A 20,505-nucleotide genomic window follows, 5' to 3' on the forward strand; every position below is an offset into this window, starting at 1 on the left:
AGCTATTTTCACTAGTGTGATGATGATTTGCCTGTTGACTAATTAATGATGGCAGGTAGCATATTTTAACCTTTAATTATTAATAAATCATGCTGTAAAGATACTTATACATATTTATAACCCAGTAGATTGGCTTCCTTAATGTTATTTCTTACCATACTCCTTTCTACGCTCACTATTTCCAATTTAAAACAACAAAAAAAGATGTTACTGGCAATAACACTGGTGCTACCATTCTTGTAAGTAATGTTCATGACCTCAAGAGTGACATATTCTTGGTTTTAATGTGTATTTTATGACACAACAGCAGTGACACTACACCTGTGAGATAATTTCCAGTGAAGCTCTCGAGCTCTGAAAAGTGGCCAAGTAGAAATCTAATATGTCTACACAATAACCTAGCACAGCACCTGCATCATATTTAATGATGAATAAATATTTGTGGAATAAATGAATGAATGAATGATGTAGGAAACTCCAACTATATCAAATCAAAATCTTTAACAGATATTCATTCAACCAATATTTATTAAGCACTGACTATGTGTCAAGCAGTGTGTTAGAATCAGGTAATACCAAAGTGAACATAACAATATACCTGTCCTCATGATATGTACATTCTAGTGAGCAAAGATGGGCAAAAATCAAATGGGAAAGTATATAATACATCAACTGTGATAAGTGCAATGGGCAACAACAGATCAGAGTAAGGGCAAAGGGCACTTGGAAAGTGCTTGTATTGTGTATCAGCTATTTTATAACGTCACCTCAAATTTTAGTGGCTTAAAACAACAATCATTATTATTTGATTTAAATGTTATGGCATAGCTATTAGGTTGAGGTCAGCCAGTTAGTTTCATCTGATATAATTAAAGAGGCTGCCATCTGGAAGTTTAACTTGGGGCTGGATAATCACGTATGACCTCGCTAACATGTCTAGTGGCTGGTGCCAGTCTCTCATCTTCAGTAGGGCTAGCCTGAGCTACTTCACATAATAGCAGCACTTCAAGATGATAAGAGTGGACACCGTTAAGACCTCTTAAGGCTTAGGCTAACAAGTCACACATCGTTTCCACTGCCTTCTTTTGATCAATGCAAGTCACCATACATGTATCCAGATTCAGAGGAGGAGGTAATAGACTCCATCTCTTGATGGGAAGTGTTAAATATAATTTGTAGCCATTTTTTACCTACTACGGATGAGAAATTACTGATGGATAGTCAGTGATAACATCTCTGATAGGATGACATAAAAGCAGAAGCCTACATAATGTAAGGAAACAGGTAATGTGAATATTTTTGAAGAGTGCATTCTGGGCCAAGGGAATAGCTAGCACAAAATGCCAAGAAAGGCCAATAAGGAACTCAGAGCAGTTGGAAGTGGTGGGCAAATATATGTGTGTTAGGAGATGAATGTGGGAAGCCAGTAAGAGACCAGATAGTATAATTCCTTGTAGACCATTATAAGGACCATTATAAATAGACCTTTGTCTTTTACTCTGAGTGAGATCAGAAAAACCATTGATAGTTTTCAAAGGAGTGACATGATTTTTAGTGGAGTTTACATATTTGTTGACAGGATCTCTCTGGATTTTTACTGAAGTTAAACTTGAGGGTAAATGGCAAGAAACACAATGAAGAGACTATCCCAGACAAGAGATGATGGTGGCTTGAAATAGAAGGGTAGGACTGACAACATTTTCTGGGATAATTTGTAGAACTAATTAGGCAGAAAACATATTATTAGATTGTGTATAGTCATCTGTCAGCTTCTCTAAGAAACTAACTACATTTTGTTCATGTGTCTTCTACTTCATCTGGTATTTGAAAAGCACCCACTAAATACATATTGACTGGTTAGTAAAGATTCAAGCCTCACTGTTGAATTGAACATAATCACCACATGATGCTGAAATCCTACAGAGTTCATCACTAAATGATGTTTGAAGACTAGCAAGTAGAAGACCCTATTAAGAGCTATTGATACTCTTCAGATTACATGTCTGCTATATGCTAAAGGACTGCAAATGAGTTACAACAAAAATAATCTGTCTAGATCAAACTCAGTATTAAAAGTTATCCATCAAAAGGTAAAAGATCATTATATGGGCCGGGTGCGGTGGCTCACACCTGTAATCCCAGCACTTTGGGAGGCCAAGGTGGGTGGATCACCTGAGGTCAGGAGTTTGATACCAGACTGGACAACATGGTGAAACCCCGTCTCTACTAAAAATACAAAAAATGAGCCAGGTGCAGTGGCACGTACCTGTAATCCCAGCTACTCGGGAGGCTGAGGCAGGAGAATTGCTTGAACCCAGGAGGCGGAGGTTGCAGTGAGTCGAGATCACACCACTGCATTCCAGCCTGGACAACAGAGGAAGACTCCATCTCAAAGAAAAAAGAAAAAATCATTACATGAACTGAACATTTATTATTAAGACTAGTAAGTGAGAAACAGTGTCAGGGATTCAAAGTCGACATAATATAGTTCTCAAAAGCACTAGTATTCTCATATGGCATGTAGAGTGTTCATTTTATAAATGAAAGAAAGCAAGGTGAACGTATCAACTAATATTATGGTGTTGAATGGAGAGCATTAACAGGTATAGAGGAGCATGGGGGAAGATCTAAATTTAGAGAATTCCTGGAACTAGCTAATTTTTAGATAACAAATTAGAACCTCGGTGTTATGGTATGAAGGAACTGCTGTTAACTCCAGGCCCAGCATAGTGGATGACAACTGTCCTTTCTGGTGATGGGAAAGTACCTGCTTCTAAATCTTATCCAAGTAAATGAAGTGAATATATATGTTTTATGTTGGTGTTACTCTTTTTATCATAAAATATGTGTTTACAATATTAGATCTTTAAATCTTCTTATAATTTCATAGGACATGTTTAGTACATTCTGTTTTAAAACAGATTACAATAAAAGTTTAGCATTAAAATTGACCTGGAAATGAAAAACCCAGCTTTGCTTCTCACTCTGTGATTTAAAACACGTTTCTAAATTCACTGAACTTCACTTTCGTTATCTATAAAACTAAGTGTTTGGAAAAGATCAGTGGTTCTCAACCCTGACTGCACACTAAAATCATCTGAAGGGCATTTAAAAAAGTAATATCCCAAGTCCTATCATAAGGTTTAATTGTCAGTGCTCTTCAGGTAATTTTAATGTACATTAAGTGTTGAAAATCAATGGGCTAGATGATCACTAAGGTTACTTCCAGTAAAACTTTCTAATTTTATGATTCATCATATTTTGACGTAGTAACAGCTGCTGGAAAAACAATGCTCTCAATATTTGCAATGTCTTTTAAAGTAGAAACTAACGTCGAAGAGTGTTCTTGCTCAAAATTGAGAACATTTTCACATCTAAACTAAAAATCCTTCTATATTATGAGAATAATTTATACCAAAAGCCATATATACATCATCATTTGGGTAAGGCATATGCACCAAAAGTAATATAGATTTACCTAAATTTTAGAAATTAACTATTATTATGATTTGGAAAGCAATTACTTTCTGTCAGTACACATACAATGTGAGGGTAGTGTAGTTAGAAATTTTGTGTATATTAAAAAAAATGCTGCTATAGCTATTTTGATTTTGAATAAATGTACTCCTAATATCCCGAGTTAATAAAATTCCTAAAGTGTATAACTTATTCATAATAAATAATTTACATACTGATTTATTATGAAGAGAATAAACAGTTTTATAGAAGATTGAAGTAGAATATCTAGTTTTATTGGTATTTGGAAAGATCAAAAGTATGATTTCTTGAAACAGTTTTGAAATGTGTCACTATTAATTTTTGCTATCAGTCTTTTTACTAAATAGCTTTTCGTTGGAGTAAGCTGATAACTTTTCTCTTTAATTTTAAATGCCAGAAAATATAAACACATGTTTTAAAACTTCATGAAACCAAAAACTCAACCAAATACTCAGATCCAAAAAGAAACCATGTAGACTCCTAGGAAACTGGGGAAAGGTATCAAGTAAATATTAAGCTAGAATGTAATAGACTTTGTGTCCTATATTTTCACAACATTCTGTGTTTTTGGATATGTACTTTTGAATACTTGGGACAGGAAGGCTCCTTCTGTTAGCCAGGCTAATATGGAGAGAAGAAGAGGTACAGGTGACAGCTAACAGCTAACATGGGTGAATGTAGGTGTAGTCAACAAAGAATGGGTTGTATGGAATTTCTGCAAACATAGTTACATTTGAAAACCATTTGGGAAAAAAATGACTTAATGCCCAGATAGGACACTATGAAAAGTAAATATGTTATTTTCAGTATGATGTACATGCCTGCATCATCATTCTGTGTTTGCTTCTGATATCATCAGTTATTCTTATATCTTTAATTTTCATGTATATTTCACTGTTTTTGTTTACCCTATTGATAACAAACTAGACTCCATAATTAAGAATAATGCACAGATATACATTTATTATAGCATGCAAAACTATGACATTGGAAGAATAATGTGACTGCTGGAATACTTCACATGTTCAGCAATCTTGCTCTGTGTAGAATGGAGAAGTTATTTTGCTTCACATTTGCTCTGCCACATATCAATTTGCTTTACAAGCCCTCCCTGAAATCAATCAGACATGTGTACCATGCTTTCAAAGAATTTTTTACAGTAGGAATAAGCTATGAAAAGTTTGAAAATACAGACTACACATACTATAGAGTTTGTAATAATAGTTATATGTATGCTAGTGAGTTAAAAAAACTAACTCATGAGTTTTATATGATTTAAAGTACCAAGAGGCTTAATGAAACTATACATTTTATCATCAGAATATCACACATCTTACTTATCTCTTGGGTGTGATGAAATGCAGAACTTGGTGGTTACCCACCCCCCTCCTCACCTCTCAAGGTTTTCTCCCCTACTTACCTGCTCCAGATTCTGCTCTTCTTGTAGCAGATGCAGTATTGTGTTTTATATATCTTCTTTTAAATTTGGCAAAGCACATTAAGCTGTACTCACTCACTCAGATGCAATTGTACGTTAGTTTAATCAGATAAAGTCAATGAAGGGAATATAGTTCTAAAGAATGTTAAGGACAGAGGTGATGTAGCCTAGAGAAAGTGTGCATGAAAAAGGCCCCAGTGAGAGTAGAAGCATTTCATGCTTGGAGTGAGTGAAGGACTAAAAGATGAACATCAGCGTTACTTACTTCCCGGTTTTGCCTGGGGCTGGGCCAGGTCAGCAATGCAATCATTGTACAGAGTAAAGTAAATGGACTCACATTTCTAAACATGTCATATAAAATTTACATGATCTTCAGAATCTAGCAACATGATATTGAATATACACTTCATATGTAACAGTCAAAGTTTGGTGATGCTAACATCATCTTGAGTAATGAAGTCTGATTACATGGATATAAGTATATAACTTTGTCTCATAAGAGATTTTATTTACATAAAGATTTTTCTTGTTAAGATATTGAATTGATTTATTGGGCATAGCTGCATAATTGAAAAGTGTAAGTACTGGACTCCACTTGAAAGCATAGATACTGCATTAAACTAAAGCTGCCATCCAGTATGAATAATGCAGATGTTATGTTTTAAAGCATGTCAGATTCTCTTAAGTGTATCTTTCTTCTTTAAGTTTTGATCATCTGAGATAAATGCTTCTCATTTGGCCTTAACTGTTTGTCACAGGAAGATAAGAGACAGAGAGCTAATGAAGTAAATTGATGTGCTGCTACAGTTAGGGAGAATTGGAGTTTAATACTGTTGCTGTTGATAATATAACTGCTTTTTAAAAAAATTGGCATGGTTGCATGACATTATGAGAAAGAAAAGAGACCTAACACATTCAAAAATGGCCAATACTTAGAAGTATTGGGGTAAAGTTAGGTAGAATTTTTATTTAACTCTCTTCGAACACAGTGCATTTTCTTCTTCAAAAAAGTTGTAATTAAGAGTATATTAAGTCATAAATATTAATGATGTCATATCATGAATATTAAAAATGTATTGCTGGTAGATACCAAAAAAGGATAGTGTGAATTATATTCTGTAGCTCAACTTGGAAGTTCAACTGTCACAGAGAAACCTGTCTCATTGAAATCTCTCTGAAATTGCATGCCTATTTAACCCAATAGCTTCAGGCATTCAGAGATGGAGGAAGCAAAATCAAAAGCACCATATCAAAATTAACACCAAGCCATGTGTTTTTCTCTTAGAGTTTTGAAGTAATTTTTAACACAGATAGTAACTTGGTTTGAAATTTAAACACACACACGTACAGGTTTGCTAGCTGGAGAATTTCCATGCCTGGGGGAGGGGAGGTGACAATTGGTGCATTCAGTACAGAACACGTGTAATGATAATAAAGTTGATTGGTTGAGCTCTATAGCATTTTTTTTCTTTTTCTCTCTTCCTGTAGTGTAGTTCTGCTGGGGGTGGAAGGGTTCTTCCCCATCCCCCCCGCCACGAACAAGACGTAGGTTGATACCATTTTTATTGTTCTGCTGGGGTGGGAAATAAACCATATGCTTTAGCATTTTAAATGGCTACACCAAAGAGAAAATTGAACCAGGCTCTCTTCCCCACTCCTACTGGACTTTGGGGTGGGGTTATTCCTCTAAATGTTCTAGCGGACTTGGGGTTAGCTTAATGCTTCTGCCCCAGGGCAAAGAAGCAGTTGAGGGAAAGAAATGTCAAGGACGTCAGAGGCGAGCTGGACTGAGTGAAGTGTGGAGTAGGAAGCTATGTCTGAAACCCACCCCTCCCCTGGATACCAGGCAAAGGCAATGAGAGTCGGAACCAGCTGATGCCGCTGCTGCTGCTTCCCGTTTCCAGGGTGAAATTTTCACAGCAGCTATTCTAAAAGGAGGAAAAATCCCTAACCAGCAGCGGAGAAGATCCTATCACCCAATCCAAGCTATGTAACCTTTTAGTCAGGCTTTTCAAAGAAATCCGCATTTTAAAAGCCAGCATTTATGGTCCAAAATATGGGACGGGAATCAGAGCTGGTAGAAAAATATGAAAAGCCTCTTTACACCCTGAGTATTTGAAACAATCCGATGAGCATAGGAAGTGGCTGCCAATGCTCTGGCGGCTGCTCGTGCTGCCGCCGCTGCCGTTGCTGTTCCTCGCATAGGGCCGGACAGAGCTAGTCCCGGTTTCAGCACCTCCGGCGCTGGACAGCTCTCTGCACGCCGCACCGCCGCCTGCTTGCTTTTTCCCACTCTAGCTTTGCATTACTGGAGATGCATCTAAATTACATCCTGTTCAACAACAAGTAGATTTTTTTTTCCTGTACAGGAATTACAGTAGACGATTCTCTCAATTAAACTGCATTTTCTTCTTTACGGATTTGGCTATAAGGCGTATTTATCCCGATTTCCTCCCTCCTCACTCCCCTTTGCAGGAACGAGTCTTTGGGAACGTGGTCCACCCAGGGATGTAAAACTGTGCTTACCGATGCATCCCATACGAAATGCTTATGTGATCGTCTCTCTACCTTCGCCATTTTGGCTCAGCAACCTAGAGAAATAGTAAGTAACAAAGGGAAAACACGGCTTTAATGCAAAGGCAGGGACATTGTGGCTAGTGTTTCTCCAGGGAACTGCATTTTAAGTGGGGAAATGGAAAATGTTGCAGGGTGGCAAAATTGGGTTCGTCTCCTCCTTAGCTACAGTAGCTTGGTGGAATGAATTCTAGTTGGTATTCTATAACTAAATTCTACTCAATTTTATGTCTTCTAACTTGAAATTTCTGCAGTGTAGTTTCAAGGATGAAGTCCAATCATATTACTAATATGCTGCAAACTTTCAAATAAAAATAATTGTCAACTTAACCTTTATTTTAAAGCTGGAAAGATGTTCTGGGGAATTTGAGAGGGTATTGTTAGTAGTAGAATGAAGACCCCAGACACTATAGTGAAACACATTGCATATCTGCATTGGATATTTTCAGTACAGGTTTTCTGGAAGTATCCTTGGATGTAAATATAAATAAATAAATACATATGTTAATCAAATGAAGTTTTTATGAAAGCATGGCTGTCAGGAACTGTAAAATTATTCCTTAATAGTATATAGTTTTTCAAAAATAGTTTCTGAAAGAGACAGCTGTACATAACTGTCTGAAAGAAAAATAATATTCTCATCAATTGTATTTTGAGGAAATATAACTCAGAATGAATGCTGAACAATTATTATTCAGGTAAATGTGATATTCTGCCTACATTTGGCCTAAATAAGCATCACTCTTCTTACTAATTTTGATGACAAAAAACTAATATAATTTGATGTGCATATTTGAGGTTTTAGAACACGCTTAAAGTGTGTTCCTTCAAACTCCCAATGTTAACAATATGAAAACCAACAAATTTAATTAATTAATGTCATGTAAGTGTCCAAGTAAAGAAATCTTCCAGGTCAGTGAATGCATGTAATCTTTATATATGTTTTAAAAGATAGAAAGCTTATTTTTCAAGGTCATGCATTTAGGGACTGATACTGGCATTGTCATAATTATCTCCACATATTTTGTTCATTAAAAAAAATCACAAACTATACTTGAAGGTTTTAAATTTGACGTTTGATTTTCTTCTATACCCTCAGAGGCCAAGCAAGTACAATTAAATGTGAGAATACTTGACTTAGAATAAAGCTGTCAAAAAGTCAGAAAGTTTGAAAAATCTTCAATATCTATATACCAGATATAGGTAACATAATGAGTTGTAAATAGTAGCATCTAGATAAATTTTACCAAGAATCATATTGTGAAATGACTAACCAGCAGTTAGTTAAAGAAAAATGAGTGATGCTCCAAATTTTAGCTAGAGAAAATTTAACATGTGAATGTTGACCAAGTTGCAGTTTTAGGTCTTGATTTTCAAAAGTTATAAGGATGTAATTTTCTGTAATCCACCATTTAAAACTCTAATGACTTTATTACTTCACAGTGGGAGAGAGGGGGAAGCTGGAATTAGTATTTTTAGAGGTTGAGAATGTGAGAACAGAGTGGATTCATGGGTAACTATCTGGTAACTAAGACAACTATATAGGCTATTTTTGAGTGATAGGTTAGCTTTGCTGAGTCTACAAGTTATTTTAATTTATTAAAAACCAATTTGTTTCTTTTTTATTTTGTTTAATTCACAGATCATGGAATCCTCTGGCACACCTTCAGTTACCCTAATAGTAGGCAGTGGTCTTTCTTGCTTGGCCTTGATTACCCTAGCAGTTGTCTATGCAGCATTATGGAGGTAAGTGATTAATTGATAGACTTGAAATGCAATGCTTAGTTGTTCATAGTTAAATCAAGGAATGTGATAATTATTATATGTCTCCTGTCTTCTTAATTTACTGGAAGCAGTATTTTTAAAACAGAGTAATAATTGGTGTGATTGAGCTATAATAAATGAATTGTGTTTACCTAATTTTCCTGTATATTTGCCTGAGTTAAGAAAATAAACAGTACACACATAAACTTTTATTCTCATTTCAAATGCTAGTAGCTTTCAACAAGTTGCTTACCCCAAGCATAGTACTCTTACACCACAAGTTCAATCTATATGTGGTTTCTATTTATCCCAATTGCTATGGAGGCTGTGAGTCTAACTGATATGGTCAAATTAATTTATCTGTTATAAAAATATGATCTCAAGTTCTTAAGTTTCAAACACATGCTTTCAGTATGTCCCAGACAACTAGTGAACTCTTCTATGATATTAAAGCACTAACATAATACCAACGTATTCCAGAAAACGCCTGTTGGTTGAGTGTGTCCAAGAAGTGAGACTTTGACAAATTGATTAAAAGAAGTCATAAAAATACATAAACAAGGGGAAGTTATTGAAAAATTTTGTTCTACAGTAGTTGAAATCACATCTACTGATATATGAAAGCCTAGTATTTTTAAAGACTTGTTTTTTATTGTGTTACTAAGAATTAGACCTGTGAAGTTTATCGTCTACTCACATATTGATAAAATACATAGCCATGTGGCCAAAGTACTGGATTTTTCTAGTGGATTTTAAAATTTTTAAATGTTAAACATTTTTATATCCATTTTTATTATTGAAAAATAATCTAAATATTTTTAACTATATTATTATATAGAAAATTACCTAATATATTCAGAATGTTTGTAATATTAGAATTGCAAAAGTAGATGTTTCTGCCTCAGAAATCTTAATCTTTATTCACTTAAGATAAAAAACATTCAGTTGAAAAATGAATTACAATTTTATTTAAAAAGACCACTTTACTTTGTTCTTTTAAGAAAATGCATTGTTCTTCATTATAATTTTTACCCTTTCGAGAGCAAGAATTGTCACAGATATTTAAATTGTCAAAGTTATGAAGAGTTTTTATGCTTCAAACAAAAGTAAAAATTATGTATCTCTTGACCCATTAGCACTGGTACATTATAGAAATATTTCCTTCTGGTGAAGGAATTATCTAGTAGTGAGAAATACTGACAAAGTGGGACAATCTGATAAAATATGTCCAGCTCTAGGAAATGAAATAAATGCTTAGTTTAAACATGACATTGTAGGCAGCAGAATCTTGGGTTCAGGGCTCACTCAAGCAGACATTGTCTCAGTAATGCAAAAGCAAGAAGGATAAACATTGAAAAGTAGACAACTTCCTCTACTACAATTGTTTAGATAACAGTTGTGCAAAAATGAGGCAGCATTTAAAGACTAGGAATTTGGTAATCACAGTAATAACATAATTCATGCTCACTGAAGTATTTAGAACTAAATTCCTTTCATCAGCATTTAGGGTTCAGGCACCAATTCCACCTTCTCTTTATCCCTCAATACATATCACTAACACTAGCATATACATTGTCAGAATAGGTGATGTGTACATTTAATCAAGGAAACATACAGTTAATTAGTCCATAATAAAGTTTTCTTTAATGCAGAAATTTCAAGAAAGTCACTACTACAATAGTTTTCTAAGAATTACCAAAACAATTCAAAGGATCTATTAACACTTGAGATGAACTTGAGAATTACAGAAGAGAGTACCAAGAAACAACACAAATCTAAATCCCTAAAAGTTAGTGGTCATCAACTCATTCTCTACAAATAGAATTGAAATAATATTAGTAGTTTGAAAGAAGTGACAAGACTCCATGAATTATTAAGTGAATCTTGATAACATGAAGAATTAAATGCAGTTTATAAGCGCCTACAGAAACACCAATAGAAACTTTGAGAACTGAAATTTAAAACCCAACACAATTGTAAAGTACTATCCTTGCTTACTAGAAGGATGCCATTATACATGTAGGGTATACATTGTGTACTGTATAATATTACTGTATGCTAAAAGCATGTTAGGTTCCTACCACCTTTTATTCTAAGTAAAAAGTTTAGAAATTTTGATTTCTAATGAGTTGTAATGTGTACAAGCTTCTCAAGTATTTTATACATAATAGGTTGTTTTTAAATTTGGTGGTGTTGCATGTAGTTCATCAGAAATGTACACCAAAAATTTAACACATTAGGTTATATTCTCTTCACCTACAGATAAGTTTGGCAGAGTTACATTTTTACATGAAAAAATAATGAAGCATGTCCTTGTCATCACTGTATTAACATAAAGCATTCTTAAATTTTGTTTAAAAAATCTAACATGGTAAAGAAATTTGTGAAAATTGACACATTTCATAGCAATTATGAAGGCAACAATAGGGCTCAGTTTTGATAAAAATAGAAACATATAAAAACTTCAGACTAGTCAATTCTGGATATTTCATTATCATATTTTTGTCTATTTACAGAACAAAAAGTTTCACTAAAACCCTTTCCATAATGTCATCTGTGTGTTTGTGCTTCCATGGAAGCCATTAACTTCAAACAAAGGGTTAATTTTATGAAGCCCCTTAACTTTTTATATTATATTCCCCACCCACAAAAAAGAGACAACTTAATAGTTGACGATGTCTTCAGCATCTCAGTGTGTGGTTTATTATATTGCTTGCCACTGATGATACAGGAACAAGGTTCAGCAACCCTGAGGCCATTTTGTGTTAAGATTTGATCTAAGTTAGTCCCATTTGAGTTTGTTTTGTGACCAAAGGGAATTTCTTTTTACATTACAAAAACTCCTTTGTGTATTTTATTGTTATTCTTACTTTTGTGTTCTTTTTGGAAATGTGTGATAAAATGTGGGGGTTCTACCTTGATAGTCCTCAAAGACAGGGAGAGAGAGAGACAGACAGACAGAGAGAGAAGTTTGACAGACTTTTACCTCCCACAGTGCCTCCAGATCATTGGCACTCCTGTCTAATACTGCATAGAAAAGCTCATGCCTGCTGTGGAATGTGATTCCACGTTACAATACAAATTGAATGGGCCTAAACACACAGCAAATACAACAGTGTCTTTTTGTTACTGTCACTCAGTGATTTACCACAGAATGCAGTGAAGCAAAATAGCTGTTACTCTTTCAGGGTAAACAGCTGGTAGAACATTTGATTCTGAGCAGTTTTCTCTATGGCTTACATTCTTGGTGCACTTAACAACTATATAACAGACTGTATATAAACACTTCTTCATAAGGGTAAAATATGGCAGATGTCAAGTGATTTTCCAGCCTAATAGTGAATTATCATTTATGGATTGGATTTATTTTTAGAAATAAAGATTCATTTTTTTGAACAATTATTCAGGAAAAATATAAAGAGTAACAGCCTAATTACACTCAAATGCTTGGGTGGATAAAAGTGTTCACAGTTTCATGAAAGTAATGGTATCCTTCTAGTAAATAACAATAATACTTCACAATTTGTGTGAGTTTTTTCTTTTCAGTTCTCAAAGTTTATATTGGTTGATTCATATGATAATGCTAAACATACACACACACATACACACACACATATATAAAGGTATTATACTAATTGATATATTTCCAAGAGGCTTTATATGTTTAGTTAAAAAAAAAGTGTATCATGACAACAGATGGGCAACTTAGGCTCTATCAGAAATGCCATACTGTCCCACCAATGTCTAAGAAAAAAAAATTCTAAAGGACTCTTGCACATGCCATACCACTGTAAAATTGGGTCTCTAAAAGTAATTTTTTATTTTAGAAACTATTTTTATATTTTTTATTTTTGTAAATATTCCCGTGCTACAGTACTTATTTTTCCAGATGAATGCCATCAGTTTGCACAATATAGAATTCTTCATCTTTCTGTTGGATTTTAAAGTTGGTTAACTTTTCTCTCTCTGGCTAGGTACATACGCTCTGAGAGATCCATAATACTAATTAACTTCTGCCTGTCTATCATCTCATCCAATATCCTCATACTGGTTGGACAGACTCAGACACATAATAAGGTATCACTGGTAATTATTCTGATTCTTTTTGTGTGTTTATATTTTGGCATATAGTTAGTTATTGATAATCTAAACATTCATTCTAAAATGGAGAACTTCTAACAAAATTATATTTTAAAGCAAAATTTTTTTACTGGTTTCTGAATAAAAACATTGTCTATTCCAGTTCAGAATGTATACCCTTGGCTTAATTCCCTGTGGGTTGAGAGGTTGTTCATAAGAGTAAAAATGTATGTTTATTAAACGTTATATCAAAGCTTTATGAGTTCAAAGCCTTGGGACATCAAAAACACATATTTTGATTCATTAGTCTAATTGTAATAAGATCTAATTGTAATAGGATAGAAGGCTTTTGTTTTGGTCTAATTTATTAACATATTGATTCCTAAAAGGTAACTATAAATTGCTTACAAGTGTAACATCTCTCTTGAAAATCCACCTGAAAAATATCCATAGGCAATAATTGAAGAGAGTGTTAGATGAAAGCTACTTTAGATTTTATGCCTTTCAAAATTTTTGGTTAACCTAAAGGTATTTTGATACTTAGCAGAATGTAAAAGTATATTTTTTGTTTATATGAATGAGCCAATTTATGAGTTGAATGACCATGTTTTTTCCCCCAGAAATGATTGTCTTTACTATTCTGAAATGTATTTTAAGAAACCCATAATAGCAATTTGAAGTTAACTTACCCCTGCCTCAAAAGGATTCTGTTAAACACCACTTTGATAACTTATTTGTCAATCGATCACATGCCTTCAGGCCTGTTATTTTTCAGCTTTTTAATTTTCAAATACTAAAGCGAATAATTAAAAATTTTCCCATAAGCCATCACTTAAAAATAATCATATACACTTTGATAGGTTCTTTTCATGTATTATATATTCATAGGACATGTATTAATGTCAAGGATAATGGATAGTCTGTTTATTTTGCTAACCTACGTTCCTGAGACTGGTGATTCCCACCAAAAGAGCCCAATTCTAGGTCTGGATATGACCTAGGAGGCTGCTTTAAGTGATTCTGATTTCACTTGGGCTGGGCCTCAGATCTCTTAGAAATGTTCATACACTGGTTAATACTTATTCCCAATTTTTTAACTACTTGCCCTTCAACCTCCACCCAGAAAAAGAGACCTTTCCTCTGAAGTAGGAATTATTTACCGGGATCAGGAACCAGAAAAAGTCAAGCTAGAGCCAGCTAGATAGAGCTCAGAGTTTAAGTTTTTTTCACAAAACATTCTTCCTTTTCTGTCATTTTTTACTCTCCAAACACTCTTGAGTTATACCTCCCCTTAGACTATGGAAAACTGCATGATCCACAGTACAAAATATGCTTTTAAAACTGTTTCATGCTGTTTGGCAAAGTTTTTATAAGTTCTGAGCCAAATGGTACTACAGACATTTCTACAAGGTGTACTTCACATCATAGTGGTTATGCTCTAAATCACTGATGTACAATAGAAATGCAATGCAAGACACAAATACAAGCCACATATGTAATTTAAATTATATTAGTAGCCACATTAAAAAAATAAAAAAATCGATGAAATTAATTTTAATATATAATATTTACCTCAGAATATCCACAATATTAACATTTTAAGACATAATATAAAATATTAATACAATATTTTACAATCTTTTTTAAGTCTTAAGAATCTGGAGTATATTTTATACTTATGATACATCTTAATTTGAACTAGCTACATTTCAAATGTCCAATGGCTACATGCAGCTAATGTCTACGACGTTGTGTAGGTCTAAATGCCAGCTATATTCAGAAACTAAAATTATCTCAAAAAACTACATTCTGTCTGCCCAGTTTGACCTTCACAGGTTTTCAATGTCCTCTTTTTTTTTTGTAATAATGTCTTTTAAGATCTGCAAATATGAATATCAAAGACAAGATAAATTTGGTTTACTTTTCATTTCTTATTTTGAGGAAGGGCTGGTATTGACTTACTACCAAAATAAGAGTTTGATGTAGTTTCTCCCCAAGTAATTAACTGTAGAATAGCTTCTATGTAGTTTTGCAACCAAAGTGGTTTTGTATCAGATTGACTAATGCTAATTTTTGCTACTGTAGTTACTGATGCATTTGGGGAGGAGTGGGTGGTAAGTGGTAGAATTGATGAAGAAAATAAGAGATTATTAGTTTGTTTTTATGCTATATTAATTTTACTTTACTAGCTCTTAGTAGATGTTCTTACAAGCCTAGGACAATTCACATTAGAGTGATTAGAAGAGAAAAATACAAAACACTGGAATTTTATTCGTAGTCACTCAAAACAATATCACATTTTCTAGGGGAAATAATCTTGTGTTTTATTAGTTGAATTAGATTGACTCTATTTGTATTTATATATGAGAATTTGGTATGTGAAAGGCTATATCTGTTTGACTGTATTTGGGATTAATGGTGTCTCAGAAAAATAGAAAAGTACAAAGTGTGTTGTCTGTATAAACTTATGATGTGCATAAACTACAAATAACTATTTTTTGAAAATTTAAAATATTGTTCGATAACTAAAGTATTTTATTTTGGTTTTGTATAGGATCCCTTTGCTTCTGTGGGGATTTTTTAATTGATCAGATTTGTATCTTTGACTTCCCTGATAAGTTTTAATTGATGCTTTAGTATTCCCATCTTAGAAAGTATAAACATCTGAGAGAGGTTTTTGATGAAGAAATTATTTGATGCTGCTTCAGTGAGTTGTCATGGCTAGTTTGTATGAAAGCTGGTATCTGATGTCAATGTACAGAATAGTTTTGAAGTGTCATATGAGGGGCTTTCTCTGAATTGCTTATTGAAATATAATTGACCGGATTATCTTGCTACTGAGTATCTCTGCTTCTTTTTGAATTGAAATGTAAACAAGCTGAAATAATCCATTGCATAAAATAAATGTATTCAAATTTTTTAATTGTATATTCAATTGCTGGCAACAAAGTAAGGAACCAAGTGCATTTTATTATATCTTTTCTTAAAATGCAGTTGTAAAATTTAATTATAACCCACTTCGTTATATTTTGAGTTTTCTCATAAAGTGATATTTCCCTTTTATCTCTTTGTGCATTTAAACTTTCAACCAGGATGTCTTTGTATTGCTCAAATGTTATTTATTTGTAAAGCATTTCCTTTACAACTTTAAGTATGCATTTGTTTTTTTGTTGTTGTCGTTGTTGAGCCGAGTAGACTATTTTTGGTACTACTGTTTTGCAGAAAGCAAAGATTATTTTGAAAACATAAATTTAGAGAATAGTTTTTCTTAATGACAAAAGCATGTATTGCTTTTGCTTCAAAGGACTTTAAGGATTTAAAGAATTAATCATATTGAAGCTTTCATAGCACTCTTTTTAACTGATAGAAGACAAATTTGGCAAAACTCTTGGTTTTTTGGTTAGATAAGGATAACCACCCAAGAAGTTCAAAGTGGTGCGAGATAGCTTCTCTCTCTCACAACCTCACTACCAGGTTATAAAAAAAAGCAAGTCTAAGTCCAAATTTTATCACACATTTAGATATTTATTAGACAATCCCTCATTAGCAAATCAGGAACAAAATCTATTCAGGAAGCTCAATGAGGGCCTAGGTCTCTGACCTTTTAGATACTTTCACCCATCCTGTATGTAACATTCGGTGAGGTGGACATAGCAACATTCTAGGAGCAGGATTCTGTGTCCCTTAGTCAGTGTCATTCAGTCAGAAATCCTCCTAATCCAATGTCTGGACACAGAATGATTATGGATAAAACCGTGGGCCTCATCGCTAAAAGATATGGGATATAGGCCACAATGGAATCTTATGTACAGTTGATTTAAGAGTAAGGAGGGTTTAACTGTTTTAGCCAATACACATATCTTCAATGCTTTTGCTTTCATCAAAGGGAATCCATTAATACATTCATTATAGTGATTAACCAGACACTAGTTCACCAATAGAGACTAATCTTTTGTATTTAGTTTGATAATGAGTAAAGTGTTGATTGTGGCTAGATATACCTCAGTAAGAAGGACCTGTAGTTGCCCTGTATGGGCCTTCCAGATATAAAGCCAACTGACCAACTAGTCTGGGCATTCTTGGACTCCTCCTAGAATTACAGGTTAAACTAACTGGCACATATATAGTATCATACTGAAAATACCAAAATATTATGAAATAAATTGCAGATATTATAACAAGCATACACAGGTTAATATTTTGAGAACTACTAGTCAATTGTGAGAGAACAAAGAGATATTAGCTTGAGTCTTAATTGACCTAGGAGTAAAGCAAAAGTTCTCATTGATAGATAAAGGGAAGTTTCTAAATTATTTGGGGTGTTCAAACATTTTCTTAGCATTATTTAGGAAGAAATTATCTCATGGTTCTTTATGTGTGGAGCATTGTATTACATAATGGGCTGTGTCTTTTAATTCAGACTTGCAAAAGATACAAAAATTCTCTGTCTTGAAGCACTTTTAAAAGTCCTGTTCTCTATTATGTTTTCTTCTACTTCATCTTGTGGTTGTTTACCTTTTATAAAGATGTTATATTTTTGTTCTGTAGTTTGAATAGAGAGAATTGGTAAACATGGGCCAAACTAGTAGGTTATAGTCACTCTAATGGAAGATTTTTTTGTTTTGTCAGAATTGCGTTTTTTAAAAAGTAAAACCTCAAATTTGAATACCTTAACTTGGGTCAAGCGCTCTCTAATTTAACTATTTGTCCCATGACTTTCTTTTGCCAATAGTCCCAGCTTCTGCACAAATTTATATACATGCGTGACCTCTAAATATCCATGTGTTCTCGACTTCTGAGAAAAAATATTGAACATGTATTTACAGCTATCCATTCAGTTCTGCCTGATACCCTTTGAAGCAGACTGCCCCCTGCCCCAGAGATTCAGTGTTCTACATGCTTCTTTGGGAGATATCAGTCTCAGATGGGGATGGTTAAGAGAAGGTATTGTAAGCCAGGTAGATTTAAATATCCTAAATCTGCCAGTTCTCCTCTTTGTGTGATCTTAAGCATGACACCCTGCATCTTTAGACCAAAGCTTGTTGTCAAAGTTACATGAATTAGTACATGTGAAGCACTTACCCCAGAGGCTGGTATCAGCACTTAACCCAGAGAGTGTTACTGTTTAAGTGTAAGTGCCACTTAAACAGTAGCTGTAATTATGGCAAAGATAATTATGACACCCAGATATACATCTCATTCTGTCCTTCTCTTCATACCTTCATATTTCCTCATGTACAATTTCCTGCTCACCACTAAATTCACTATTTCTGTCTCCACCCCAGTCTTTTGCATTCAGAGGCAAAATTTAATGCCTTTTCTGTAGTCTGCAACCCAATTACATAAGCTAGAACTCTGGAAGTTATCCTTGATGTCTCCTTCTCGCTCATGGAGTAAATCTAACAAATCATCCACCTATGACAGTTTAACCCTCAAATATTTCTCAGATCTAGTTTCTTGTCTCTATCAGGTATTGATCATACTGCTTACAGTATTATCAGCCCCATTCTCTATCCTGTAGCCCATGTGATGGAACAAAAATTCAAATCTGACTACTCGATTTCTCTATATAACATTTATTGTTGTCTCATTTCCTACAGAAGTAATTTTCAAATTGTGCTAAGACACAAGTATTGAAACATATTTTGTTTATCTGTGAAGATTTTTTTATTCACTGCTTTTCTTGTAATAATATATTGGAACTCAGGAATAAATCGTACAAGAGAAAAATTTCTGGAGCTTGTAAAACCTGAGAAAAAGCAGATCTTAAAAATGACCCATGCTGACCTCTCCATACTGTTTCTATTTTACCGACTTTTGTTATACCAGCAAGACCAAACTTCTAACAGTTCATCAAAATTAATCTATTTTTTTTTTGTTTCATGCTATACTTCATCCTGGGGCACTGTTCCTTCACCCCAACCCCACCTGACTTCCTGTCTTTATTTGTCTCAAGCTCATTCTCTGACACTCTGATCAGTTTTCCCATTAGAGAAAACCCTGCTTATGCACACCTGCTCTGAGTTCCAGGATTTCCAGTGCATACCTATTCTCTTGTATTATATTACCTGTTTCTAATCAGACTATACACTTCTTAGGGCAGGACTAAGTCATACTCATTATTAAATCTCTTGCAAGCATATAGTCTATGTATAGTAAGTAAATAAGAAGTATTATTAAATGAATGAAATAAATGTGAATATATTTGTGCTTATATCTATGAATCTAAGAGCTGTCGTTAGTCTTACAAAAAGTAGAGTCCCCCACTCTAGACAGGATCTCAGCCAATAGTGATAGATTATTTTTCTAGGGCCTGTTTTAGCTCTAAGTGATTGACGGCATGCTTTAAATGTGATCTGGCCCCTGGATTTTAGTTAAGGAGATGCTGAAAACTAGCAAAAGTTAATCTTTTTTCTTCATAAGAATATAATGTTCACAGCCTTAAAAAGAAATGTTCACAGTTACAATTCTTCTCATTGGAGACATATCCTGCCAATAGTGTCCCAAGTGTAAGTCTATTATGCCTCAAATGAATGTGTGATTTTAATGGTTGAGGCTAACACCTATTTAGATTCATTAAAATCTAATTTGTTGACTTGCTATGACATTTGTAAAATGATTTGAATGTAATAATCTTATGTGTAATTCACTTGGTTCCGTTTTGAAGTATCTTACTAACTTAGAGTTATTCTGGATTCCTGAAAACCTTCATCAGGAGCATAATGGTTGGCTAGCTTCTTGATTTCCCCAGCCTCCCAGCAATAAAAGATAATTTCCCAAAACAAATTCTCAATGAAGTGAGAGACAGTGAGATAGCAGAGACTCTGTTGTCCTACTGTAACCACCTAGTCCCTTGATTATTCATTTCCAGATTTGTGTGGTAAAAGCCAGAGACCACATTATTGTAAATAGGGCAAAGATCAATATGAAGGATGGGCTCAGGGCAAGCAAAGAAGATGAAAGTGGAATTATTTGACAATAGAATTACTGAAATGATTGAGGTGTCAAGAGCCAAATGACCTTGAGGGACAAGGAAGCAGTTTGGACATTCAGTGAGTATTCTTAGCTTCAACTTCAAAGCCGATCAAAACTCCTGAAGAGTGAGCACTCACTCAACAGGGAAGAAGCGGAACACAAGTCTCAGCCTAGTG

The 20,505-nt window shown here is 34.1% G+C and overlaps 1 protein-coding gene across 7 annotated transcripts in view; it reads left to right on the forward strand.

The window, feature by feature from the left end:
- The window catches only part of ADGRB3 (adhesion G protein-coupled receptor B3), a 747,209-nt gene that overhangs the window by 587,578 nt on the left and 139,126 nt on the right, over nucleotides 1–20,505 (forward strand). For all 7 annotated transcript variants that reach the window (XM_024248975.3, XM_054557672.2, XM_054557676.2 and 4 more), the window contains 3 exons: nucleotides 7,412–7,538; nucleotides 9,153–9,256; nucleotides 13,249–13,351. In XM_024248975.3, the coding sequence (XP_024104743.3) occupies nucleotides 7,412–7,538; nucleotides 9,153–9,256; nucleotides 13,249–13,351 (334 nt within the window). The remainder of the gene's footprint in view (nucleotides 1–7,411; nucleotides 7,539–9,152; nucleotides 9,257–13,248; nucleotides 13,352–20,505) is intronic.

This window comes from Pongo abelii, chromosome 5 (genome assembly GCF_028885655.2).
Source record: "Pongo abelii isolate AG06213 chromosome 5, NHGRI_mPonAbe1-v2.0_pri, whole genome shotgun sequence".
NCBI lineage: Eukaryota > Metazoa > Chordata > Mammalia > Primates > Hominidae > Pongo > Pongo abelii.